The sequence below is a fragment of the Madurella fahalii genome (genome assembly GCF_045866475.1).
Source record: "Madurella fahalii IFM 68171 DNA, scaffold_5, whole genome shotgun sequence".
NCBI lineage: Eukaryota > Fungi > Ascomycota > Sordariomycetes > Sordariales > Madurella > Madurella fahalii.
This window is the reverse complement of record NW_027263975.1, coordinates 4,819,495-4,847,346: the sequence shown is the minus strand read 5'-3', so window position 1 is coordinate 4,847,346 and position 27,852 is coordinate 4,819,495. Positions and strand designations below refer to the sequence as shown.

The window sequence follows — 27,852 nt, the reverse complement described above, 5'->3', positions numbered from 1 at the left end:
GTTAATCTCTATTATCTTCTTGCGTTCCTCCTCTACGTTAAACCTCAACACTTACAAAGAGTGAGTTTGCTTCAGCCCGGAAACATCCATTCTACGCCGTAACGATCAGAGTCTGGCTTAAACCCGGATCCCAAATATGAGGGAATAGGTTCTTCCTAATGCTCCGGGCGCTGAGAGGTACCTGCTAGACAATGGAAGCGATACAAACTTTGAACCGATCGCTATTCTCGGGATGGCTGTGTCCCCCCCCCCCCCGGGTGGGGTTCAAAACGGCAGGAACTTCTGGGAGGTGTTGACCAACAAAAAGCACGGTCTCTATACTGTACCTGAGACCGGTACAACGTTGACAGCTTCGATACAGAACATCCCCACCCAAGGGGCTCTTTGGTAACCCCTAGGTTACTTTCTCGAGGATGTTGGAAGCAAACAGCTTGACACATCATCCGTTTCCTTTCCTAAGAAGGAATTGGAACGACTCGACCCCCAACAGAGATAACTGCTCGAGGTCGCCTGGGAATGTATAGAAAATGCTGGCGCCACCATTTGGCGCGATACGATATTGGTTGCTCCGTCGGCATCCTTGGGCAGGACTGGCGAGACCTAAATTCCAAGAAGACACACCAGTCCGGATCTACCGTGTCACAGGCTATGAGGACGCTTTCTTTGCCAATCGGTTATCTTTGAGTGCAATTTATATGTTCCCGGGTAATACAATGCCCATGTCGCATGCCGCAAAGGCTCCATGTGGACAGACACATCTCCAGTCTAACTGTGAAGACTCGTTGCTTTTCGTCAAATACGCATTGCATCTCGTCTGCGATGCCATCCGCTTAGGACACTGCTCCTCTGCCCTCGTCGCCGGAAGCAGCTTCATCTTCTCCCCTGCATGCTGCTGACGTTCTCGGATCAGGGCATCATATCGCCGACTGTCACCTGCAAAACTTTTAACGCTTGTGCAGATGGATATGATCGCGGCGAGGCATTCAACATGCTCTAACATCAAGAAGCTGAGCGATGTTATCGATATCGGATATCCGATTCGTGCCGTCGTTCGTGCAACTGCTTCCAACTGTGATGGCAGAAGCGCTGGGACCTCGGCAAGAATCATGGCCCCTAGCCCGATTGCTCAGGAAGCCCTTATTCGTCGTGCATACTCAGTCGCCGGTCTCAAGGATTTCTCTCGGACAGCATATGTAGAGTGCTACGATACAGGCACGCAAGTCGGCAACCCATTGGAAGCGACCGCGGTTGCAAACATCTTTGGCGAGAAAGGGGTGTTGATCACATCAGTGACGAAAAGACGCACTTAAGCTGCATCTAAGCCGTTGCACTAGGTCAAGCCGAACGTCGGGCATCCGGAAGGCGCAGCCGAAATTACAAGCGTAGCTAACGCCGTCCTCTCGCTCGAGAACCGGACAATCCCGCCCAACATTTTCTTCAACTGACCCAACCCTAAGAGTGCGTTGTCTTCCGGGATGTTGCTATTACGTGCGCTAACATCCAAATCCAGTCCCATTCCAAGAAGCGTCCCTGCGTGTTCCTGTAGAGCTAGCTGTGGCCAAAGGACCACAAGGCCAGTGTTAGCGTAAACTTCCACAGGCTGGCAAACTTAGCATAGATGTCTTCGAACTCAAACGTAGCTTCGTTGGCCTGGACCTTGGCCGCATATTTTGCCATCGGTCTGCTGGAGCTGTTCCGTAAGTGCTTGTTCGTGCTTTACTTTTGACGTTAACTCTGAATTGCTCGTCGGCTTATAAGTTGGCAAAGCGCCGTAGAAAGATGCATGGAACTAATTCGGTCGGGTGTCACGAAGCCGCTACCCCTGGAAAAGATATTTGCAGTATCAGATGTACAAGACGCTCTCCGGGTCCTGCAGGCAGGCCAGCACATTGGCCAGATGATTGTCAACATGCACGACGGTCCGCAGATCCTTGCATCTATTAAGGCAGCTCCCAATCCTGGGCTGAGCTTCGACCGTGCCTATCTGGTGATCGGAGGTCTAGGCGGTCTAGGAAAGGTAGTCGTGGCTGGGATGGTGGAGAAAGGGCACGCCATATCGTTTTCCTGGCCCGATCCGGAGATTCCCATCAGGATAAGTGAAACTTCATACCAGAGCTACAAAGCCAAGGATTCTCGACACAAGTTTTCGCCAGTAGCGTCAGCTGCAAAGCCGATATGGAGGCAGCAGTTCAGGGAGCCTCAGCGCCGATAGCCGGCACACTTAACATGTCCATGGCGTTGAAGGTTCGTTGTATCCCGTCCTACTCCTCCGGATAAATACTGAACCCCATCCAGGATATTTCGGCGACCGAAATGACTTTTGACGATTGGACAACCGTCACGCAACTGAAAGTGCAGAGCACGTAGAACTTACACGAAGTTGTGACTTCGGACCTAGACTTCTTCATCCCGTTCGGAACTTGCAGTGGAATTGCTGGGCAGTGAGGTCAAGTCAATTACGGTGCGGCAACACCTACCTAGATGCTTTTGTTCAGTACCAACACGCAAATGGACTTCCGGCATGGGTAATTGACCTGGGCGCTGTGGGAGATGCAGGCTATGTCTCGCAAAATCAAAAGGTATTGGCCTACACGCAGAGCAGCAGCACTTACTTGTTGCGAGAACAAGGCGTTCTCGACGCTTTCGTACTGGCTATCCCAAGGTTCAAGCCGTTAAAGAAGCAGTCGCCTACCGCGGGTTACATCGATACAAGCCCAGTCATACTCGGTCTCCTGACAACAAAGCTCGTCAGAGACGAAAAAGTTCGGGTATTATGGAAGAGAGATCCCAGGATGAGCTTCTATCACAACTTCCATAGTACAACCGACACTTCTGCCCACTCCTCTACGCATCAGGATGAGGTGAGGGAATGCTTGCGCAGGCAGCATCCTCACCCGAGATCATAACAACGGAGAGCACTAGGCAAGTGATTGCATCGGCTTCTGGATCGGCCTTATTCAGCTTTGTCAGCTTTTTGCTGAAATCCCCCGAAGACATGCACCTCGACAGGTCATTTGACAGCATCGGCGTTGACTCGCTGATGGCCATGGAGTTGCGTAACTGGGTCCGGCAAAAGCTCACAGTTGAAGTCACGACTTTGAACATCATCCACAGTGCCTTCCTGCTTGCGCGCGCAGAGCTTATTTCGCAAGCACGGTTGACACGATATCAGGTTACTACGCTGGCCTAGAATTTTCTTTTAAAATTAGCTCGCCACGCTATCGGCGTACTGCACAAAACGAGTAGTTTGTTGTAGGAGTCGCTGAATTTTCTATATTATAGAATGTAGATATGTTAAATCGGTTTCCGCAATGAGCTATGTTCTACTCTACAAGTTATCTGGCACTTGCCTCACAGCGATGTCAGCGGGTCAATTTCCGAGTGTATCCTGGCAAAAACGAGATCCCTGTCTTCCACCCTACACTCCTCGGTTTAGCATGCTTTCCTAACTCTAAAACGGAGGCCCATAACTTAAACTCGGTTACCCTCAGCCATTACTCGTGCTGATATAAACCAGACACTCCCTCGTACGAACAACGACTAACTATAGGGCTGTCTTGCCGACTTGTGCATGTGCTGCCTTTCGTTGGGCTTTGGAAAAAGGAGGAGGGGGAGGGGTAATAAAACGGGATGGGAAAAAAATAAAAATCATTTGGGAGAGGATCCTTTTTCCACCCGCACTGAAGTAAGAACGGCGCTTCTATGTCCTATATCTGTACTGAAATCCAGAGAAGCCAAATAACTATTTAGTTCGGCATGATTTCCTACAGGTATCATTTCAGACCAGGGGTCGAGAGCCCGGAGTACCGAACAAAACCCTGATTATTAACCTCCCGGACAAGGCCCGAATCCACCAATTACACCTGCATACGTGCCGGCAATTCTGCCCAGGGTTACCGCCTAATGTTGGCGTCTTGTTTCAGTTGCGACACGCAATCAGGTCCCCTTGATCATCACCTAGGAAAAATTCTTCCGCCAGCTAAACCCAATCAATTCCATCTCTGATACGGGACACTTGGCGAAAACCTCCTCCTGCAAGCGCGAGCTTCAAACGCACCAGCGTATAATCGTTCAGTGGCACGGAATACGGCCGGTCGGCTTCCTTGCTCCGCGTACCCCAACGATGTCAGACACACGGTATATAGTGGTCCTCCTGGCTCTCTGCTCTTCTATGGCCATAGGCTCTAGCTATGTCACTATCAAGGTTGGACTAAAGGATGCGAGTGAGCGCCACGGATTCAAGGGGGATGGCCATGAATACTTCCGGAACCCGACATGGTAGACGGGCATGGTCATGCACGGAGCGGGTGAGCTCTTCAACTTCGCCGCCTACACGTTTGTCCCAGCCGTGTTGGTCACACCCCTCGGAGCGCTAAGCGTGCTCACCGGCACCGTGCTCAGCGCGTATTTTCTGAAAGAGCGGCTCAATGTCGCAGGCAAGCTTGGCTGTGCTCTGTGCCTAGTTGGCTCCGTTCTGATTGTTGCCAACGCCCCGCCGGACAAGGAAGTCGGATCGATCGACGAGATTCTCGAATTCGCTGTTCAACCGGGTGCGTGCTAGCCCTATCGGGCTTGATGTAAAGATTACTGACTAGCTCTAAAGGCTTCCTGCTCTTCTGCATCGTAACCGCAGTCCATTGCTTGGCCATGATCTATTTAGTCTGTCCTCGCTACGGCAACTCGAATCCTTTTTATTACTTGCCGATCTGCGCCGGAACCGGGGCCATGTCCGTCATGACACTAAAGGCCTTCGGCATTGCCATCAAGTTGACCATTGCCGGCACCAACCAATATCTCCACTTGTCAACCTACCTGTTTGGCATTGTGGTCGTTAGTTGCATCATCGTGCAGATGAATTTCTTTAACAAGGCACTCAGCGTCTTTCCGCAGTCCATGTAAGCAACAAATCCCATGGTCTATGTTGTCACTAATGTCTTTGCTAGTGTTAGTCCTATCTACTACGTCACCTTCACGACCGCCGTCCTTACCGCTTCATTTATCCTCTTTCAAGGATTTAACGTAACCGACAACGTCAAGTCGGTGTCGCTCCTTGGCGGCTTCCTTACCATGTTTACGGGCGTGTATCTACTTAATTTCAATGGAAGCAATATAGAACCCCTCGACTTGCCCTTGGAATACGAATTGATGGGTGGAATTAGGTCTTCTCGTGCGAGGGTAAGGTTACAAGATTCACCACGGTCGAGCAGAGATACCTAGTCCACGGGTGGCACTAGACGGTCGCACTCGCGTACCGCAGAGAGCCCTGGATATATGCTACGAGGATATAACTCTGGTGGACAACGGTCGAGAGAGTAGGAGAGCGGAGGCTAGGCATTACGGAACTTCAAAAGCTTCTAAACTAATCAGCTGTAAATGTTGTTCTAGTCTAGAATATATGAATACCCTGCTGAGTGTTTCCCTCAGGCTCCAACTACTCTTCCTTTCTACCTCAAAGCTTATCTCAGCAACTAGTCCAGAAAACCAAAAAGAAATCTATACACGAATCACTTAGGCGTGGACGTCCTAGCAATATCATATGTCCTTAACAAATACAAGATAGGAATAATGGAGGCGCAGGCCTCTGAGGGAGAAAGGGGCTGAAGTACAGACCCTGGAGTAGGTGTAGTTAACCGCCCGATGTATCTGACCTCTGTGGGCAGACACGGCAAGGTACGATATTACTTGGATCTGGAAGCCTGGAGACCTCTCTACCCTTCCACGACCATTCAACACGGACGTCATGCAAGTTTGCTTCCCTTTTCGACATAGCCGTTTTTGTTCGCTGTTGTTTTCTTATAGCTTAGTGCCTATCTTTCTCTTCGTGGAATTTTAATCGTATGCCACCAATATAGCCCCGATTACAAGCTTGCGCTGCGTCTCCGAAATGAGCAAGCTATTAGCCGACGATGATATGTTAAACGATTCTGATTACCCGACTGACTTCCGGCTTTATATGATATTCATCACATTGGCGCTTTCGGTTCTCGTTGTTAGACTTGTAAGCACCAGCTCTTCTTCTTACGACCAGGCCAAGCGGAGCCAATATGGCGATGTCGGCTGGCATGGATCTGCATAGTGAGCATCTCTGTGCGGTTCCAACATGACCGCGTTGACCAACACTAAGCTAGCCTGTTAACCGCCTGCACCTGCCAGCTGGTATATAGCAATATGTACTGCGTTTGGTGATGGCAACTATCTTCTCAAAAAAAATCTGTGGAAGACTACTAACTGGGGCCGATGACAGAAGTTGAGTATCCATAGCGGTGCGACAAGCCCGGGATTTGGGACTCAGACGGAAGGCCTGGGACCGCCAAGGCCATCGGAACTCACAGAGCCAGGTGACTTACAAGCCCAGACCTAGGGTGGAGTACAGAGAGTATATTAGACTAGTGAAGTGAGGAGTGTCCAAGGAGCCCGTAAAGTGGGTGCAAGGAGCTGAATCCACCGCGATTTTCAGCCCCCTAGTATTCTGGAAAAGCTAATTCAATGGGTATTAGTTATATACAGCGATCCGTGAATCTTGACCGGAATATCCTTGATTTGGGCTAACAGCTTTCATTGCTTATCGAGCAAGCCAAAATTAACTAAAAAATTTCTCTTGGTTTTTAGAGTACAAATACGCTTTCTGTTACGTCAAATAGGAATACTCGTTAGGTGCGCTTGCTAGTTTGAAGTTGCAAACCAATTGAGAACACGCTACGAACATTAATCCCTGAATCTCACGAACGCCGGCGCGCTTTCAGTAAAACCTCTATAACGGTTAGTATTAACGCGGTGGTATGTACGAAGAAAAAACCAAGAGGAATAGCCCATTGTCACACTTGAATCCAGTTAATTATCCCCGAGAAGAACGCTGTATGGTTCCCTCTCCGCTTAGCCACAGCGATGAGTGCTCTTGTAATGAATTCCAGATTTGCCGTCACATCGCACATCGGAGATGATCTTAAGCACGCTAACCCGATTCGTCAGCGGCAGCACCCTGCCGTAGGGATGTAACCTTCCCTATACTTATCCCTTAATAGGTCCGGCCGGCTAAATGCTGACTTGATGGCCTCGGTAGCAAGGGCTTCAACATCCTCTATCCTCGCCAAACAGCCTCCAGCCGCGACCCAGGCACTTGTTTCGCAATCCAGGCAAACCGACCCATTCAGTGGAACAACGACGACCCCTTAGCCACCGCAAGGAGGAGGCCTTTTTGTAACAACAGCCCAAGCATCTCTAACAGAACGACTGAAAACCTGAAAAGCGAACCCAGCGCGGAGGTCGCTCATTTAGACGGTCCATGGCTCCGATGAACCCTGAAGCCGACGAGGAACAAGCATTCCTACCTGAATCGGGATACAACAAAGATATTGCGGCCGGCTCTGCATTAGAAAATCGGGGGCATGGCGGCCGGGCGAGGGAGGTGACATGGTATCTAAGATTGCTCTTAGAGATCATCATGGCAGCCACAATAGTGTATCTGCTCGTCTTTAAACCCTTCGCCGCCGAACGCGAGACCATACGGCGGACGCCGGTACCTCGGTGTAGGTAAACTAATTGTTTTGCTTCGCCGGTGCCACAACTGACTATCCCTCTATCAAGTTCCACGTAAGATTTACACGTTTCGAAACGACCCTAGATACATCCGCGGCGACATGTTATTCAACGAGTCGCTGACTCTCCACACACTCCATAACTGGATCGAATTGAGCTCAGGTACGCAACGCGCCGTCCTGTCTGATGAAGAATGGAGGCTAATGAGGCGTCTCATTAGACAGCCGAGGCTATGTCGTAGTTGACGACCCCAGCGGTTATGACCTGCCGGAGCCGTACACCGTGGCACTTGACCGACAGCACGACGGGCCGGGATACATGATGACTGTCTTCCACCAGCTCCACTGCCTTTCTTATTTGGTCGAACATTACCAGCAGGGATATGCCGGTATCAAGTTAACGGAGGAAGTTGCTCACCATACGGCGCACTGCTTCAACTATCTCCGTCAGGGCATCATGTGCTCGGCCGATACAACGTTGGAGGGGAAGACCGAAGCAGGGCCAGGCGAGGGCTCGGAGCATGAGTGCACGGATTATGACACGCTGCTGGAGTGGGCCAACGAGCACTCTGCGATGAAATGGCGGAATGCTCTGCTTCCGGGCGAATCTATCCTTTGATGTCGTACAAGTATTCGCTTTTTCAGAATCCGAATTATCATATCCCAATCCACGGATGGCGTATTGCATATTATCACGCCATATTTATGTACTGTACCTAGCCTATTCCGCTGTACTTGCTAGTACCAAGAATAAACGGACTTCCAAACAGGTAGACCACGGCCCACATATCGTTATGTATCATAATGGGTGTGCTCTGGTTTCGTCCTGAAAAAGCTTTTAAAATCTAACTACTGCCTATCAGGTTTTAAGCGGAGGGGGACCGGGAAGAAGGGCTACAGGTTACTTATTGAGTTGGGGAAAACAGTCCCCAGAGGGCAGGGTCCCTCTGATCAGAGGGACACAGTTGCTAGGATGGTGTCCCGGGGCTGGAACTTGCCGTGGGCCCATTTTTCTTTCGCACCATAAGTAGGGCCGTCCTGGCCATTGCTCCTTAGACAGGACAATCAATTCAGTACTTTTCTTCACACTTGTTGCAAGCTCAATTGACGAGCTCTCCTTGCGTGAAAAGCGATCTCCCTCTGATCAGAGGGAGCTCTATCTGCACATGTTGTTTTGACCTTGCTTAGACTGCAGGGACTCGATTTGTGGTGGTGTCGCCTGGCCTGTCTTGTCTATCTTGTCTGTCGGGCATTTGGCTGTCTTTGCCCTCCCCCTTGTTTTTGGTGGGTATGTGGGTGTAGATGTGTGTTTCTGTACCATTTCATTATATACGAATATTCGGACTGGGAAGTGCGAAGACTCCAAAGTCAGGGGTGCTATAACATTTATTTAACTCTGACCTCTTACCTGCTCCTTCGCACAATCCTGCCCTTTCATATCAACGACTTTGACGTTTCCCAACCCAGCAGCATCCTCCCAAACTGGTCTGCTTTCCTAAACTTAGTGAACCAGTCAGATAACCATGCTTCGGCTACCTGCAGTGCTTTCGGTCTTGTTTACCTACCTACCTTATACATTGAGCTTCATACTCTCGGAAGTTTTTGTAACCAAATGAGAGGGCAAAAGCCGACCGCCTAAGTTGCCAACTAGTATGTTCCTTTGGATGTTTGTGGTTGGTCACCATTCCGTAACAGCAACCCCTGCGCTAAATTGGAAATACGGCAGCAAGAAAGGCTAATACTTGTTTATTCCCGTACCACAGAAATACTCCAGCAGTACTAGCACGCCACCATGCACGAAACTGTCCCCAGATACGTCGTTATGCTTGAGCGAACCGCCGCTGAATTAGACATCTCGTACTGAGGGTGCTGGACGGTGATCTTGTATGCGAGATCAACCTGATCTGTTGCATAGAACTCTGGCAATCACTGTTAACCTCGTCATGTTGGGATCAACCTGCTCCAGGCCGCCTCCTTTCGGTATGCCCTCCTCTTTGTCAAAGTCATGTCGCATCTAACGAACTCAAGCATTTACAAGGTAGAAACCTCTTCGCTATTTCAGTGGCCAAAACTTTTCTTCATTATTGAAAAAGTGTATAACACGTCTCTACCCCCATATACCCATCAAAACAAGGGGGAGGGCAAAGGTAGCCAAATGCCAGACAGACAAGACAGACAGGATAGGCAAGGCGACGCTACTACTTACAAATCAGGTCCCTACAGCCTAAAAAGGTTAAAAACAATATGTGCAGATAGAGCCCCTCCGGTCAGAGGGAGATTGCTTTGTACGTAAAGAAAGCTTGTCAATTGAGCCTGTAACAGATGTGGAAGAGAGTACTTAATTGATTGTCCTGTCTGAGGAGTAATAGCTAGGACTACCCTATTAATGGTGTAGAAGAAAAATGGGTCTAAGGCAAGTTTCAGCCCTCCGGGGCACAATCCAGTAAGTGTGGCCCTCTGATCAGAGAGACCCTGCCCTCTGGGGACAGTTTTCCCCAACTCATTATACAAGTGGTCGATCCCGATATCGTCGGCCCCTTGCGCCCGGCCGACGGGAAAATGCCGTAGGACTTTAGCAATACACGCTTGGGGCCTAGCGACACCTTTAGTTGCCACTTGTTATCGAATGACGTACTGTCCAAGGTGATAACCGAAGGTATAGCGAGGGGCACATCTTGTGAGTGCTGTATGTTCGCAGCGTTGCGGGAAACTCGATGATCAGGATTGATAGGCGACCGAAAAAGTACTCTTTGCCAACTATAACCACAGCACACTCGCTAACGTATTCCATGTCAGTGTCAACGGCGTGACGTGAAGCTTGTTTAATGTGTGCAAGTACCCATAGCCATGAGCGACCCACTTGCTAAGGTACTACTGGTTGAGCTAATCTTACGTCCGGCTCCTCGAGCCATGCCCTCTTAATCATGGCTATATTCAGCGGTTACGAGTTAAACTGACTCTTCTATGTGCGCCAGCCCTGGGAAAGCGCCCCTGGTGCAATGCGCCAACCCTGAGAGCCCACAAGCGTATTATGTGCTTGAAGTCGACTTCGGGTGTCTATACTAAAAGATGATACGGTGCTCTGTGAAACCTAATTGGATCTAAGGTTCTCGTTATAGCAGAGTAAGGATTTGAAACGTTAGTGTTTCGTATTTCATCTTGGTACAAGTGCCTAGTAGGAGAGGGGTTGGCATTTGTCAACCTAGAACATATAGCCCGGTGCTGGCAATTCTGAAAGGCTGGTAACATCATAACGCCCAACCAGGTACCACTATGACCTAAGTGTAGATGTAATTGCCAGTGCTGGGCGATACGGTCAGGGTATGGCAACATCATGACCAAGAACCTACCACGGCTAGGTAGTCGCCAAATTCAGAGATCACACTCTGCCGGTCGGTTCGGGAAAGTAATTATGAATGTGCCTCCTTTAAATTATGTCTTATATTAGGTTTAAACCGTTGTATTGAGCAAAAGATATGCTAAGATTTAAGAAGGTGTAAATAGAGTGTTGAGCTGAGTCGTTGGCGTCGTGGCGGGCTTTGTCCCAAGCTTGTGATACAATCTATTTGCAACCTCGGGCTCAGCCGGCTCCGCTTTCCCCTTCCCTCCCAACATGAGGTGCCCTGATCGCTCCGACTGTGCGGAACCCAGTTTTTCCCATTATCCGGTTGGGCTTGCAGCTGCAAATCTTGACGACCAACTGATGCCCAACCCGGTCGATCCGTGGCAGATTCGAAAACCACCTTCCCTACGAGAGAACTTATAGTCGGCTCGTAGCGTGCATGTTAAAGCTATATGTTATAACCTAGGACGCCGAAAACGGATTACGGCCACCTCGTAGTTAGCCCGCACGCTAGAGCGGTGTATTCAACGCGAGATACTCACACGGGGGAAGCCCAAAGCCGCGGGCTGGAGGTCGCCCTCAAGCTCTGCCGGTAAGAAGTTACCTGAATGCTCCGCCAGCAACAAAAACCCTACTGTTGGAGGCGGAGATCCGCTCGGGGTCTTGACCAATCCAGGATGCAGACCTGCATGCCTGTCAATAGCAACACTCCAAAAAACAAGCGCAATTTCAACATGTTTGCCAAGAAATGTCCAGCGGCGAAACAAAGTACCTTAGTGTCCAGGTCTTGGTTGGATGAAATACAGTCACGGAGACAGTATCTTTAGCCAAACAAGTGAATGACAAGGAGCGATTGCGGGGTCAGCGACTTCTACATGTAATAGGGGTGGAGGCGGGACAATTCGCTGCATTCAATCTTCGTCCTTCTCCGGCGGTTTCCGACGAGAAAGCACCCCTAAACATATTCAATACCCCGCGTTGACCGCAATCTCTTGGCGATATCGGCTTTGATTGGATTAGACGCGAAAGGATCAACCCCGCGGTTCCCTCGGTTTCCCTTAACTAAATGGGACAGAAAGAATTACTAATTTGATGGAGTGACCATTGCTTATGCGGAAGCCAGGCTGCTGTCGCAAGAGTTCGTTAATTACAAATTTAATGTACAACCCAGAAAAGTATACTACGCTTACCCTTTGGCTGTCGAGAAAACGCAGAATTCCAATCTGCGCCGCATCCATGAGTATCTTATATCGGGCATTATCCGAATTGTGTGTTATTCGGCCGGGGCCTGGTGCTCGGCCCTCTGAATGCTGTGACGATCTGCGTTTTCTACACCTTAACGGTAAGTCTTGGCCATCATGCCATGTAACGCTGCACTGCATGCACAAGGGTTGCTGCATCATTAGTCGGTGCTACTCCACGTACTGTGTACAATATTGTCCTGCAATACGCATGTCAGGACCTAAGAGTGGAGCTCGTACGGCATTCTCATGGGTTTGTGTGGTTTGCATGAACAACCGCGGAGTCATGTGCTAACTCGAAAGGTGGAGGGTAATCGCCCGGTGTAAGGGACCAAAACATTAAAAGGGGTCAGGAGACGCAACTGCGGTCGCGCGCATCAACTTGTAACGTAACGGACCATTCAACGATCAGCCCATCTTTCAGTCTTTCATCTCGATTTCCAATGGCAAAAACTGAGGAGTACCAACTTCGCCCCTTGGGTTGGGAGAGCGATCCGCAGGAGGAGCGGCTACGGTTCTCCAGTTTGGACTACCTTGCGGCCTGTACTTACAATAGTTACGCCATCTTCTTCAAACTCAAAGACGAAGAACGGCCGAATGTAGTTACGGCCCTGAGACAGGGTCTCGAGAGGACCCTGGCCCAGTGCAGGCAGCTCGTCGGGACCATCGAGCCAAACGCCGCCGACGATGACCATTCCTTCGTCAAGAAGCGGGACTCGACCGTCAAATTTGTTGTCAAGTACTTCTCCGCAGATGACGGTGCGCCCTCCATCTCGGACATCGAAAAGGCTCACTTTGCCTCGTCCTACCTGGGAGACACCACACGCTTCATCATCGAGGGCATGACGTACGGGGAGAAGCCAGAATGCCTTCCAAGCGCCAAGCCTGTCGTCTCAGCGTACCAGGCCAACTTCATCCCTGGAGGGCTCATCTTTGTCATGAACTTCCATCATTACGCCAACGACGTGATGGGGTGGGCCAATTTCGTTCATCAGCTGGCCGAGAACTGCTACTCAGCCGTCCACAAGACCGCTCCACCCCCTTGGGACCCCGCAAACCTGGACGCGACTCGCTTCACTGCACTTGATTTCCCGTCCGAGTCCAAGGTCGACGGCCCCACCCCTCCGGAACGCCACCCTCTTCTTCGCGAGCACTCCTCGCTCCTCTTCCACCTGCCCAAAAGCAAGGCCGAGGAGCTCAAGAAGCTCGCTACACCCGAGAAGGAAAACGGGTCTTGGATTTCCACCTATGATGCATTCTCCGCCTTCTTGTGGCGTGTTCTAACCAAGCACCGCGCCTCACTCTACGGTTCTGGTCCTGAAGAGACACCCCTATTCCTCGAAGCCGTCAATATGAGACGCCGAACCAACCCGCCCGTGGCAAAGAGGCAGCAGCGAAATCTGTTCTGGGCTGCAGCATCGGCGAGCTACCCGGAGCTGCTCACTATCAAACAGATCACGTCAGAGGCTCCTCTCTCCGCTCTCGCCGCGAAGATCCGTGTCATGACCAACAGCATGAATCAAGCGGCTCTTGATCAGGCTCTCGCCATGCTGGCTCCAGTCCGCGATAAGACGTGCCTCTTTACGCGCGTTAACTCGTTCCCGCCCCTGACGATCGCCACCACAGACTGGCGTGAGACTGCCATCTGTGAGGCAGACTTTGGGTTCGCGCAGCCGCAAGCCTACCGACACTTCTTCAACGAAGTGACCGAGGGTCTAATCCTCGTTTACCCGCCTCGCAAATCTGACAATTCGGACGAAGGATGTGAATTCGTGCTCACAATTGAGCAGGACATTGTTAAGGCTGTCATGGATGATGCCGACATGAAGAAGTACTTTGAGTTTAGAGGATACGAGATTGACGGGTCTAAATGATCACGTGGCCTACACGGCCGTTACGGAATGCTGAAGAGGACCGATGGCTTTCTTTTATCAACTCATGTCAATAGTCCTTGGGTAACCAACATAAATGGACGCCGGCTCTTTGAGAAACCCTACATCACTCTTCAGACTGAATTGTTTGTGAAGTTAAAAGTAGCTTTGTTGCCTGCCTTGTGGCTTCACGCTTTAATCTCGGACACTTTGCCGAAATACTTGATGTTTGCTCTTCATTGGCGCCTTGTTCACTATCCTATTTACGACTTGTACTCGCTGCAGAGTGCAATCACATTGCCAGAGCAAGGTAAGCAGTTTCTCGTTTCAGGCGTAAGCATGGTAAAATAACAAAAGCTACTTTTGATGGAGCATACTCCCGCTCCGCCGAACCTAATGTACACAAGCGCAGGCTCTATTTACACAAATGACTGCCAGGAAATTTTTTTTTTTGCTCAACAGTTGTACAATAATCATTGCCCTCTAGGAGAGGCGAGATAAACGATATCTTCATGCTCTGCCGTAGTATTGGGTCGTGCTTCCGCGGGTTCCCGCTTCCCAGGCGGCCGCACGGCTTCCGTACCCTCCGGAACCGGAAGCGTCGTCGACGTATTCGCGTTTGACTGTCACCTGGGTAGTTCGGACAACGGAATGGGAATTGTCGAGCTTTCCAGCACTGGACTGCTGTTGGAGGCGTTCGGTCGATTCCGATTTAGCGGCTGCGATATCATCGAGTAACACTCCGTCGTCATCAATCTTCCGGTATTTGTCGATAGTGGTCGATGGTTTAGAGAAGGTGTCGATGGTCGAGGCGCCGGTAACATTGGAAGCCTGCACGGTAGTGACGTGCATGCCCAGCAGAGTCTTGATCCTACGCAACACGCCTGTTTCCTTCAGGAGCCTGGGGGCGGCAGGCATGCAGCTGATAACAAAGCCGCAAGTCATCTCAGCGTATGCCCAAAAGACCACGGGACCCAAAGTATACGTCGAATCAGCAGCGCCGGCGTATTCGAATGTGACCTGGACTCTGAAAGCGGCCGAGACGCACGCACTATATGATGAGGTATCAGAGCTTGTTCAAACAACAGTGCTGGAGAAGCATCATACAGTAGACCCAAGCCGAAGACAACCGACACACCCAGCTTTTTCTTTAGAGACATTTGTAGACCCCAAATGACTCTCTGCGGGAGGAAGACCATGATGACATCGGTAGCGAGGTGGATAATGGAGGATACCACCTCGAGGTTGTGTTTGTCGAAGCACCTCCCTGCAACAGTAAAATTATATATAGCCTCGTATGGGATGCACACGAGGTTAAGGGCAACCGTGGTAGCGATGCCGAACAAAATTTGGACTGCCATCAGGGCGTAGCAGGTGCACCAAAAGGCGTTTCGCTCGCCGCCGGCGACGAACACTTGACTCCATTCCAGCAAAATGGCGACTTTGAGAAGAGGGAGCGTGACGGAATATAGCACGCCACCGATGGAAACATACTGCAAACGCTTCTGTCAGCACTTTCAAGTCCTGGTCCTTTCACTCCGGATCGCGCAACTAACATAGAGTAAGTCGATGAGATCCCCAAGGAGAAGATCCCACTGGTGGACAAAGTAGCCAATGCGGTCCAAAATCCGATAGCAACAGTATGCCCAACCGAGGTAGCAACCCTGTAGAGAAGATTAGACATCCATAGCAGTCCGGATGGGGAGAACTGGAGACTGACGAATGCACAAAGGATCAAACCTGCAAACACGTGCGGGGTCAGTACGATATCAACCCCTAGACGGTCTGGTGCTTGACAGAGACGTACATTCTGTTGCCTTGACTTTCCTCGACACGACAGCCAAGTATGTTCGAAGCATAAGGCAGAAAGTTGCAACCGTCAGGCAGGCAGCCATCACGCCATGTGCCAGGCCGTTTTGGTTAGGAGGGTTCTCAAAGTTGGGCGTGACTCCCGGCGGCGGCGCCAGCGCGGGTCCGGCGAGGAGCGCATCCTGCTGCTCTTTGGGAAGGTAAGGAATTACATCCGCCATTTTTCCTCGAGAACTTGCAAAAGAGTGAGTCCTCCCAGATGTGTGGTTGCCACTGCCGAAAACTTTGGAGTGTGGGGGAACGTGAGTTTATTTAGTGGGATCCGAAGAGCCAACTCGCTTCCGGCAATTAGCCGCTATGCAACCGAGACCGTTGAGACATGGGAGGGGCGTCGTTCTCAGGTTTCCCGCAGCCCTGCGGTCCTCGTTTGTGCGAGTGAGTAGTGTAGAAATGGGATCTGCCGGTCCAGAGCCCTGCCATTCCATTCTCTAAGGTCAAGTTGGTTCGTCCGACAATTTTTACTTGGGGAACCGGCCAAGGAATCCCTCTGGTGCGGAAACAGCCCCGGTAAGAATGCGACCCTGACAAGCACAGGTATATGCAGGCTTTGTTGCTGGAATCAGGGGTTAGATATTTCCCCCCACCTGGTTCCTTCGCTCCGTAATCTTGCCCCTTGCAGACCTCTCCCGCGGATCAGTGCAAAACACGGGGGGCACGGTATTCGGAGAGCTCATCTTTGTCTCTTAGAATAAGCAAGGAGCCATTGCACATGCTAAGCAGCCCCCGCGTTGCCTGGCTCTGATTGTAAGGTAAGGGGAGGGGGACCCCAGTGGGTAGGTGTTTTTCTAGGGTTCAAACTAGAGCAATTGTAGTATAGTAACTGAAGTTCGTCGAAAAGCTCCGATAACACGTACTAAGGTTTTGCGAAGGAGTGGTGCAAACTACAGTACAATGCCACCGGAGCACAGACAGCGCCAGCCCTCCTTTTCTCCCCGGGAACCGTTGCCCAGCCGCGGCTCGCCATGCCTTCGGCTCGCCATGCCCTCGGCTTACCCTCGTTTACTAATGGCAGGGTAACATTAAGGCAATATAACCAGGATATACGGTAGAAACGTTCGAAACGGAAATGATCTGTGCCAGAGCCGTGCAAGGTCTCGCAGATGCAGCCGAATGCCAAACGGATGGGGCTTTCTCAATTCAATGAGGTTTCCAAAGGTGTTTGCGGTTTCCTCTTTTCTTTCCTATTTTCTTTTTTTTTTTGTAAGCCTAGCCGTGCGGTTTGTATCTCGTCAACTGCGAACGGAGGTTGAGGGCAAAAGTGACCAGACTGTCTCTGCTAGTGCCAGCCACGCGACTCACAATACATGAATAAGCAAGCAACGCAATCTGCCCTGGCTGATATGTCCGGTTTACGTCCCACCCATTGGCATGACAGCAAACTTGTAAACCAGGGAGGAAGAAGTTAAACGAACCTTTTGCTCGGCGCCGCCGAGGGCGAAATCAAACAAGTCGTGGGAAAAAGGGGCTCGCGAAACAGGCGTGTTTGAACCTTATCACCCTTGTCTAGTTGAGGTGGGTTCTACAAGGATACTCGATTGTCGGCCAAATAATCCCGAGCAGTTGTGCCATCGTACAGTGTGTATACGTTATTTTCCACACCATTATTCTCGGAGAGACTATTACGGTGCTCTCTACCCATGTACAGCGGCAAATTCTCTTCAGGGAGCAGACAGTGGCATGATACACGAATGAGCCAAACAGACTCGTCAGGCCCAGTTTCGCTTCATTGACAAACCCCTGGCCACCTCACTTGTACTCACTAAAGTGTGTTGCAATGTCGGATACATTCGGACGACGATCTTGTTTCGGAATGAGGTCGCTTCGCGTTCCTCTCGAACCCAGTCTCCGGGAACGGAGGGAAAAGCCGCGTGTGATGTAACACAGGGAGCCGCATGGTTGCGGCACAGCTTGTGATATACAGGGGTGCGCGCAGAATTTGTACCGCTACGGGACACAATCCAGTGTACACTATGTCCGCAGGCAACAATTGGGCGTGCATCCGTAGCTCATCTATTGACACTGGATCAATCGGGATGTTATGATGAGCTATCGATGGAAATGAGCGGAGATGATAGCGAGGAGAGTCGTGCTGACGGTTGTTTGCTTTGGTGCGGTGCGGAAGCATTGCCATGGAATGGTCGTCGCTTCGTAGTGGTTCCATTAGTACGGACTAATGTGGCAGCGCTAATGTTTCTTCCAGTTACATTGCATTTCTCGCCCCTCTTTCACTCCTACAATTGTGCCCTGTCATCAAGCTTTTGCCTGGTCGATTTATGCAGCATCCTTGGCGCCGCGGTGTGCTCGTTTCTCTCGCTGTGAGTGAAGATGTCTTACCGGATACTACTTTAGGATTAGGGTTTTTTGGTTGATGCCGAGCGAACTGCATCTGGGGTCAGGGTTACGAGCATTCCGTACTCAAGAAGAGAACGGTATTGCGAAGAGGGAGAGTTGACCAGGCAGCCGTGAGATGACCGTTCCGCTCCACTCCAAGCCTTGGTTTCTGGCTTAGCGGGTGACTCGACGAGTATTAGCGCCGCCAGCAAAGTTGCTATCTCAACCCAACGACTACCAATTCTCATCAGCGAAGAATTGTTGGGTAGGATTTAGGCTGTTTATCACCCATTTAATTCTCATATCTCTTTCTTTAGGAACTCCTTTGCCGCCGCGTAGGATACAAACTCCAAATGTCGAACCTTGACCCCTGTCCCGAGAGCCGCCCTGTAGTTTAGCTTGCTGGTGGGATCTAGAATCTCTAAATTCCACAACTCCCACTTAGCTCCTTGGGCCTAAAGAGGGTCCTACCACTCCAACTGCAGTGAGACGCCGGCGCTCCACTTGAGATCCAGTCGAGTTTGGCTAGGATGGACCCGACCCAGCCAAAGAAAGAACCGGAGACGCAGGGGTCGCTTTAGGATTCAACAGTTTTTGGTGCCGAAGAAGGGGTAAAGTAAGAAAGGGGGGAAAAATTTTGCTCGTCTTCAGACATAAACCTCTGGCCTTTATTAGACAACTGCTACTCTGTTGGTAAGGCGTTCTGCTTCCACATTCCTTATGTGGCAGCTAGTATAGCTAAAATCAGCATCGATCATCCAACGTTGCAGTCCATCACCAACAGCAATGCAAGACGACATTGCAATTGTGGGGTTTTCCTTCAAGTTGCCCCAGGGCGTGAACGATGTTGCGAGCTTCTGGGACGTCCTGGCAAAGAAAAAGAACCTGATGACCAACTGGCCTTCGTCACGTATCAGTGTTGGTTCCATCAAGTCATGCAACTACAACAAGGTATGGATCAAGTGGGTTCTCAATGGTAGCACATTTCTAACCTGGAACAAGGTGCAATGTCGAGGGGGCCACTTTATCGACGAAGACCCGGGTGTCTTCGACGCGCCATTCTTCTCCGTCACGGCGAAGGAGGCGGCGTCTATGGATCCTATGCAGCGATGGACACTGGAAACGTCCTATCATGCTTTCGAAAATGGTTAGTAATAATGCCCTGTAGATATGCCTGAGGGCAGCCATGCTGACTACCCTGGCTGCAACTTGTAGCCGGGCTCCCGGTTGAGAGTCTGAAAGGATCACGTGTAGCCGTTTTCTCTGCCTCAATGTCCGATGATTATGTCCGAATGATGGCCCAGGATCCCGAAGACCACCCGCGCATGGCTGCTACAGGCGCATTTGCTTCCATCATCCCTAATCGCGTTAGCTGGTTTTTCGACTTGCACGGCCCGAGTATCCACGTAGACTCGGCCTGCTCGAGCAGTTTGTTGGCTGTTGATCTTGCCTGCCAGGCGATCAAAAGCGGCGACGCATCAGCGGTAAGTGCAGGGGTTTTGTTAAGCATACCGGGAGACCCCTTCGCTACTGGACTAACATGGGAATAATACCGCATTCAGGCCCTAGTCACTGGGTCAAACCTAATCCTCGGGCCAACCATCTACCAGTTACTCTCTGCGCAAGGTTTCCTATCACCGGATAGTGTCTGTTACAGCTTTGACCACCGTGCCAATGGCTATGCCCGGGGTGAGGGTGTGATTGCTCTCGTACTCAAGCCGCTCCTGGATGCCGTGCGTGATGGTGACGTGATTCGAGCAGTCATCAGATCTTCAGCCTCGAATCAGGATGGTCATACCCCTGGGCTAACCCAACCCAGTTCTGAGGCCCAGGAGAGCTTGATCCGACACGTTTACGAAAAGGCTAATCTCCCATTTGACCGGACTCGCTACTTCGAAGCCCACGGTATGTACAGGCATCAGTCAGCCCGATCGCACCGGACAACCGCTAAAGACTCGTAATCATGATCCAGGAACGGGCACACCGGTTGGCGATCCGATCGAGATGCATGCCATTGGCTCAGTTTTCAGACCGTTCCGCTCGCTTGAAGACCCCCTTTACGTGTAAGTTGAAGTGTTCTACTCCGCTAAATCTCGGTTTCTAAATGTTCGCCTTTTAGCGGTTCTGTTAAAGCGAACATTGGGCATCTTGAAGGGAGTAGCGGTTTGGCTGGTGTTCTAAAGTCTATCTGTATGTCAGCAAGTATACCCTGGATACGTGTGTCTGTACGGAAGCTGACTTAGCCTTGACGCGGCTGCTCGAAGTGGTGCTTGAGAAGGGTGTCATTCCGCCAAATGCCCTGTTCGAGAAGCTCAACCCCAAAATTGATGCAGATCTATACAGCATTGAGGTCAGTTAAACAATCAGCTCGCTACTGTACCCATGTAATTACACACATCGTTACTCACACAGCACAAAGATCCCCACCGCCCCCGTGATCTGGCCATGCCAGGGTCTGCGTCGCGTGTCGGTTAATTCGTTTGGATTCGGCGGCACGAACACCCACATTGTCATGGATGATGCGTTGCATTACCTTCAAGAAAGAGGGCTCAACGGGAACCATCACACCGATCGCTTCCCAATCGTACAGGTCGCACCGACTAACAGACCCACTGCTTCGCCCGATAGGCCCCTTATCAACGGCACCTCCATCGTCGACAAGAGTGCTGGTGCCAGCGAGGCCAACGGAGATTGCTGGTCCAAGAAGATCAATGGTGTAGGTGGAGTTAATGGCGTTGGTGGTGTCAATGGTCACGGTATCAAGGGACTTAACGGGGTCAATGGGTCAAAGGCCTTGTCCTTCAACACCCACAAGTCTCTTCCGCCAGAGTCCCCCAGATTGCTGATCTGGAGCGCCACCGACGAAAAGGCTGTTGTCCGCATGCGCCAACAATATGACGCTTTCTACAGAGGCAGCATTTCGGGAAGTTCGCACGAGCTTGACAAACTCACCTTCACGTTGGCGTCTCGGAGAAGCAAATTGTTATGGCGACAGTTTGCTATTGTCACGAACGAGCAGCTTGACCTACAGTCCGGAGTCTCGAAGCCGATCCGGAGCTCCGGTTTAGATGACATCGGTGTGGCGTTCGTCTTTACCGGCCAAGGAGCGCAATACGCCAACATGGGCCTCGGCCTCCTCCAGTACCCGGTCTTCCGGGCGACGTTGGAGGAGGTGGATGACATCTATTACAGCTTAGGATGCAAATGGTCGATTTTCGGTAAGAAACGTCGCCCATCCCGATCCAAAGACGCTTGTCTTCTAATGCTAGTCGTAGACGAGCTCCGAAACGGTGACAAAATAGATGAGCCGAACTACAGCCAGCCCTTGTCTACGGCTCTCCAAATTGCATTGGTTGAGTTACTCAAGAGCTTTGGCATCATTCCGAAGGCAGTTGTCGGCCACTCCTCCGGCGAGATCGCTGCTGCGTATGAGACCTAAGCACGTCATTATTCCCGTACGTTTGCTAACTCCCCACCATTGCAGCTACACCATTGGCGCTCTCTCCCTTCATTCGGCTTGCAAAGTCTCGTACTTCCGCGGACTACTCGCCGGGGAACTGAAGGCTACGACAAGCCTATCCTCTCCTAGCTCCATGATATCTGTCAATCTGGCCGAGGAGGAGGTTGAAGGCTATATTGATGCGATGGGTCTCCCAGAGATTGCGGCCAATATTAGTGTTGCCTGCGTTAACAGCCCCTTAAACTGCACTCTTTCCGGCAGTGAAGCCGCGATTGATGTCCTGAAGCAGCAACTCGACAAAGATGGCATATTCGCACAAAAACTCAAGACCGGCGTCGCCTATCACTCCCCGTACATGGGAAGGATTGCGGATGAATACATCGCCGAGATGGGATCCTTACGACGTGACGAGAACCTCTGGGCGAAGGCGCCGAATGCGGATGGCTCCATTCTTATGGTGTCCTCTGTTACAGGGAAACTCATTGGCCCGGACGTGTTGGCGACGCCCCAGTATTGGGTTGAAAATATGGTGTCTCCCGTACGCTTCTCCGACGCCGTCCAGGTCCTCATCCGGACAACGCCGACGCTCAAAAGCGACCTGCTCAATATCACTGATCTTGTCGAGGTCGGCCCTCATGCTGCCCTTCGCAGACCCGTTCAAGACACTCTACAGAAGCTGGCCAAGGAGGAACAAAAGCAGTACAAGCACAAAATCCGATATTTGTCCGTCTTGCACAAATCTCGTCCTGCTGCCGAAACCACCTTAGAACTTGCCGGCCAGTTATTCTGTTACGGGCACCCGGTTTCCGTCGCGGCGGTGAATTTGCAGTCATCTACCAAGCAGACTTTCCTGGTAGACGGCCCCGGGTATCCTTTTGATCATTCTAAGAGATATTGGGTGGAGTCTCGTCTGAGCCGCAATTTCCGGCTGAGGGAAGCTGGTTCTGGGGAGATATTGGGCGCGCGCGTCTATGACTGGAATCCGCTTGAGCCGAGATGGAGGAACTTCTTGAGCGTTGAATCTACGCCGTGGATTGGGGACCACATTGTAAATCTTCTCCTGTCCAACGTTTCAACAGCGCATCTGCTAACAAATGTATTTTTAGGTGAGCGATACGGTTATCTACCCCGGTGCAGGCATGCTGGTTATGGCGATGGAAGCAGCACAGCAAATGTGCGCTCACGATCGTAAGATCGCCGGCTACTACATCAAGGAGGCCCATTTCATTAGCCCCATTGTAATTGGGGAGGCCTGGGAGAACAAAACCGAGATAATGGTCCACTTGCGCCCAGTTCGAAAGCCGGATGAGAAAGAGTTGGCGTGGTCAGATGTTACGATTTTTTCGTACGCAGCCTCAGATGACCGGTGGACGGAATGCTTCAGGGCCAGCATCAAGATCCAGTATCAGGGTTCTCCGGATCATGGAGAAGCCTTGCGGGAGCGGCGCCTGGCGGATACGAGAGTCCTTCACCAATACCAGGAGGCGGCGGACGCCTGCACTCGGCCCATAGACTCGCAGGTCTTCTATGATGACGCTGCTGAGAACGGCATTGAGTGGAGAGACTGGTTCCGAGTCCTGGGCGACATCTGTTGGGACGGAGGTGCAAGGACAATCGGTCGTGTCGACCTCCTGAAATCGTCGAGGCACCAAACGAGTAGCCTTGTCCACCCGGCAGTCCTGGATGCAGCGTTCCACGCATTACGCGTCAGTACCACCCAAGGCCTTTCCCTCTCGTCCTCTAGCACGAATATACCGGTCAAGCTGGTTGACGCATGGTTTGCACCTTCTGGCTGGCAACAGCCTGACACGTCTTCCATTCGATACCTTGCTGTGTCCCAGGGTTCAGCCCGGCAAGAAAGGTGCAATGGTGCCATTTACGCCCTAGCGGAGGATGGATCGGTGCTGTGCACCATGGGCAAGCTCACCATGGCCGCGGTGTCACGCAGCAGTACGAGCAGCTCTGCTCGACCAAAGAAATTGCTACACAGCATCGAGTGGAAGCCGCAATTGAGCTTGCTCGACCCGGACCAGTTAGCACGCGCCTGTGATGCCGATACGTTCCCAGACAAGGACGAGGACAACATGCTGCTTCACTACAACAAACTGAGGTTCATTTTGGACGAAGCGATTCACAAAGCACTGGCGGCCCTTTCCAGCGGCGGCGATGACATGCATATTCCTGAATCCATGAAGAGACACGTGGAATGGATGAGATACCATGCCACAGAACTCGCCGCTTCACCTAGAGGGATCGGCTGGGAGGAACTCGAAGCGCTCCTGCAGGAGATTGAGACTGCACGGCCGGCCTGGAAGTTGCACGCAACCGTCGTCCGTGAACTTCTCCCGATACTTACTGGGAAGTCGGACCCGCTCCAAGTCATTTTCGGAACGGACCAAGCGGACATATTCTACGCTGACATGTTCGAAAATGTTTGCGACCACAGGCTACGCAAATTCCTGGACCTAGCTTCTCATGAAAACCCTGGACTGCGTATTCTCGAAGTAGGTGCCGGCACTGGAGGGATGACGGGAAACGTATTGTCGGCGTTTCGGCAGCTCGAAAGGGAGAGCGGTGCGCTCAAATTTTCCCACTACACCTACACCGATGTGTCCCCCGCCTTTTTTGAGAGGGCTGGCAAGAGATGGGAGGCGCTGAAGGACAGGATGAGTTTCAAGACGTTTGACATGAGTGTTTGCCCAGAAAAGCAAGGGTTCAACCTGTCTCATTACGACCTGATCATTGCTGGTAGCGTTCTGCACGCCACAGAGGACCTGATAGGCACGGTTCAAAACGTGCGGAGACTGCTTAAACCGGCCGGCCATATCTTAATTCTCGAGGCGATTGCGCCCGATGATGTCGCCAGCAACTTCACCTTTGGTCTCGTGCCCGGTTGGTGGGGACGCCGAGAAGAGTGGCGTGGCTTGTCTCCAGCAATCCCTGAAAGTCAGTGGGACATGGTACTGAGAGCTGCTGGCTTCAGCGGAAACGATTTGTGCCTCAGAGACTACGAAAATGATGCATGCCACCTCTTCAGCATAATCGTCTCGAGAGCTCAACACAACGCTGAAAATTGCGATGACGCCGCATCCACATCTTCCTCCCGGCTTACTCTCGTTGTTAGCGATGACGAGAACCACCACCAGACAAGTTTAGCCAATCTGGTCCGCATCCAGCTCCCGAATCACCAGCAGAGCAGGATCATACCCCTAGACCAAGTTCAGGATGCCGACATAGCTCAGGGAGACATAGTCGTCAGCCTTGTTGAGATGGATCGGCCCTTGCTGACTGCCCTATCGAGCTCGGAATTTGACGCAATCCGGCGCCTGATACAGAGGGTGCGAAAACTTCTCTGGGTCACTGAAGCAAGTGTTGAAGATGAGAATCTCCCTCAATACAATCTTGTACAGGGGTTCATGAGAACTATCCGAGCCGAGGAAATGGGGAAAAAGATCATAACTTTGGCGATCGAGTCTCAGGGCGATGATGATACTGCCCGCTCGCAGTACATTACAAAGGCTTTCAAGGCTGCCTTTGGCTCTACGCCGTCATCTAATGAGTGCGAGTATGTTGTGCGAAAGGGTCAGCTCACCACGGGCCGCGTCATCGAGGATGTTGCCCAGAATGAGTCACTGCAATCCTTGCTTCGCCCGCAACTCCGAAAGAAGCCTTGGTTGGCAGGTCCGGCCTTAAAGCTTGTCGCTGGCGCCTCCAGCACAGTAGATTCACTCTGCTTTGTCGAAGATGAGTCATACGACAGCGAACTCGAGCCAGACGAAGTCGAGATTGAGGCCAAGACGTGGGCCATCAACTTCAGAGACGTTTTGATTGCCTTGGGACGTATTGATAGCCGTGGCTTGGGTCTCGATTGTGCCGGCGTCGTTACAAAAGTTGGGTCCAGTTGCGATCCTGCAATCCAACCCGGAGATAGGGTCTGCATGATCTCGCTGGACTGCATGCGAGCATATCCTCGCGCTTCACACAAGGCTGTGCTCAAGATTCCCGACTCATTGTCCTTCGAAGCCGCTGCTTCTGTCTTGATTCCAGGCATGACAGCCTACTACGGTCTACTAGATATCGCTAGGCTCCGCCGGGGCGAAAAGATTCTCATCCACTCAGCCGCTGGAAGCACAGGACAGATGGCTGTGCGGATAGCGAAGATGAAAGGAGCCGAGATCTTTGCAACTACGAGCTCTGATGATAAGAGACGGTTTCTTAAGGACACCATGGGCATCCCGGAAGATCACATCTTGTATAGCCGAGACACCTCGTTCGCGCAAGCCATCCTGCGGATGACCAATGGATATGGCGTTGACGTGGTTTTGAACTCGCTCTCCGGAGATGGCCTCCAGGCGTCATGGGGTTGCATGGCCCCGTTTGGCCGGTTCATTGACATGGCTAAAGCAGACATCGGGTCCAACTCGATGTTACCAATGGGGAGTTTCGCCCACAACGTCAGCTTCTCGGCCATCGACCTGAATCATGTGGTACAATCCGACCCGGAACTAACCTCGAGGCTTCTCAAAGCTACCGTAGACATGCTCATCGACGGCAGGATTTGCCACCCCAGCCCTCTACACATTTATCCTGTTTCCGAGCTAGAACGGGCTTTCAGGCATCTTCAAGGTGGCAAGAACATAGGCCGCATCATGGTCACCTTGGACCGGTCTGACATGGTTCCGGTAAGTCTTTAGGGAGTTGGATAGAGTGTATAACACCGGCTAATGCGTCGGTTTTCCTAGCAACTTCTGTCGGAACGGCGCCAATGGACGTTTGACGCACAGGCATCGTACCTAATTGCAGGTGGATTAGGCGGCTTGGGCCGATCCATTGCGAGGTGGATGGCTGACAGAGGTGTAAGGCACTTGATTCTACCATCACGGTCAGGAGCTACCTCAAACGCAGCATCGGAGCTGGTCTCTGAGCTAAAGAGCCGAGGTGTCAACATCATCGCGCCCAAGTGCGACGTCTCTTCGGAAGCATCACTTGCTCAAGTGCTTACCGACTGCGCACGCACAATGCCGCCGATAAAGGGCTGCATCAACGCCGCCATGGTCCTTCAAGATGCTATTTTCGGAAACATGACGCACCAGCAGTGGACCCTCACCATCGAATCCAAAGTCCGTTCGTCTTGGAATCTGCACCGTCAGCTGCCGCAGAATCTTGATTTTTTCATCCTCCTCTCATCCCTGATCGGGGTTTTGGGAGGCATGGGCCAATGCAATTACGCCGCTGGTGGGTCGTTCCAAGACGCTCTCGCGCGCCACCGGGTTCGGAATGGGCAAAAGGCAGTTTCTATCGATGTTGGGTGGATGCGTAGCATTGGCATCGTCGCTGAAAAAGTATCGTATCAACGAAACTTGAAAACTTCAGAAGATATGCAGAAGCTGGAAGAAGAGGAGCTTCTAGGGTTGCTGAGCATCTACTGCGACCCTGCGCAGCCGCTTCCGTCCGAGCAAGGCAGCCAGGTCCTCTTCGGCCTCCGCACACCTTCTGAGTTCCTCTTGCGAGGCCAGCAGCCCCCAGAGCTGTTAGATAGGCCGCTGTTCGCGGCATTCTCTCACACTGTGGGGACAAACAAAAACCAATCCTCAACCACTGCGGCGGCCTTGGATCACGCAGCCGCGTTCCGGAGCACTACGGACGCGAATGAACGGACCCAGCTTTTCCTCAAGGCGCTGACTCAAAAGCTAGCACGCGCCATGACCATCTCGCCCGACGACGTCGAGCTCGGCAAACCGCTTTCCAGTTACGGAGTTGATTCTCTCATGGCTGTTGAGCTACGGAATTGGATCGCGAAGGATTTCTCGGCCAACGTGGCCGTATTTGACATCATGGGAAATGTACCCATTGCCAAGATAGGAGACGTGGTCGTGGCCAAGAGCACGGCAGTCAAGGGTTAATCTGCGCACGGCACAAGTGGTAATTAGAGAACAGGGATCCTTCAGATTCCCGGCGAGGTCGAATGCAGAATTGATCTTGCATAGTACATTGAGAGTTGATTGCCTTGAAGCGCCCACAGTAGTATGAATCCTGAGTTTCCGCGACACGGCTTGAAGGAACGCAGACTACGACAAGCCTCTCTGTCCCCGTTTACGGCGTTCCTAACTTCGTTTTATCTGTTCCATCCCTACTAGGATGTTAAACTTGGCCATATTTAACCATCACATATTTGCCTCCATCATCGTTGACGTTGTTCTGC

At 51.6% G+C, this 27,852-nt stretch overlaps 5 protein-coding genes across 5 annotated transcripts; 4 read left to right on the top strand and 1 right to left on the bottom strand.

Annotated features, from left to right (window-relative positions):
* Positions 1-4,123: 4,123 nt before the first annotated feature.
* Positions 4,124-5,217, top strand: MFIFM68171_10021 (Ichthyin; the record flags this gene model as incomplete). The annotated part of the gene is made up of 4 exons (XM_071065440.1): positions 4,124-4,204; positions 4,283-4,550; positions 4,604-4,895; positions 4,944-5,217. The coding sequence occupies 4 exons, from the start codon at positions 4,124-4,126 to the stop codon at positions 5,215-5,217; spliced, it is 915 nt and encodes a 304-aa protein (XP_070921541.1).
* Positions 5,218-7,282: 2,065 nt separating this feature from the next.
* On the top strand, positions 7,283-8,154 carry MFIFM68171_10020 (Oxidase ustYa; the record flags this gene model as incomplete). The annotated part of the gene is made up of 3 exons (XM_071065439.1): positions 7,283-7,526; positions 7,585-7,698; positions 7,757-8,154. 3 exons carry the CDS (start codon positions 7,283-7,285, stop codon positions 8,152-8,154), a joined length of 756 nt encoding a protein of 251 aa, XP_070921540.1.
* A 4,408-nt stretch (positions 8,155-12,562) lies between these two features.
* MFIFM68171_10019 (Trichothecene 3-O-acetyltransferase) lies at positions 12,563-13,993 on the top strand (the record flags this gene model as incomplete). Its single annotated transcript, XM_071065438.1, has 1 exon — positions 12,563-13,993. The coding sequence occupies one exon, from the start codon at positions 12,563-12,565 to the stop codon at positions 13,991-13,993; it is 1,431 nt and encodes a 476-aa protein (XP_070921539.1).
* Positions 13,994-14,500: 507 nt separating this feature from the next.
* MFIFM68171_10018 (Putative integral membrane protein PTH11) lies at positions 14,501-16,020 on the bottom strand (the record flags this gene model as incomplete). The annotated part of the gene is made up of 5 exons (XM_071065437.1): positions 14,501-15,041; positions 15,098-15,483; positions 15,547-15,654; positions 15,711-15,730; positions 15,798-16,020. The coding sequence occupies 5 exons, from the start codon at positions 16,018-16,020 to the stop codon at positions 14,501-14,503; spliced, it is 1,278 nt and encodes a 425-aa protein (XP_070921538.1).
* Positions 16,021-18,976: 2,956 nt separating this feature from the next.
* On the top strand, positions 18,977-27,553 carry MFIFM68171_10017 (Fatty acid synthase S-acetyltransferase; the record flags this gene model as incomplete). Its single annotated transcript, XM_071065436.1, has 12 exons — positions 18,977-19,141; positions 19,193-19,337; positions 19,406-19,674; positions 19,753-20,095; positions 20,163-20,253; positions 20,310-20,380; positions 20,455-20,540; positions 20,610-21,408; positions 21,460-21,616; positions 21,675-22,698; positions 22,757-26,332; positions 26,393-27,553. The coding sequence occupies 12 exons, from the start codon at positions 18,977-18,979 to the stop codon at positions 27,551-27,553; spliced, it is 7,887 nt and encodes a 2,628-aa protein (XP_070921537.1).
* Between the last annotated feature and the right edge of the window lie 299 nt (positions 27,554-27,852).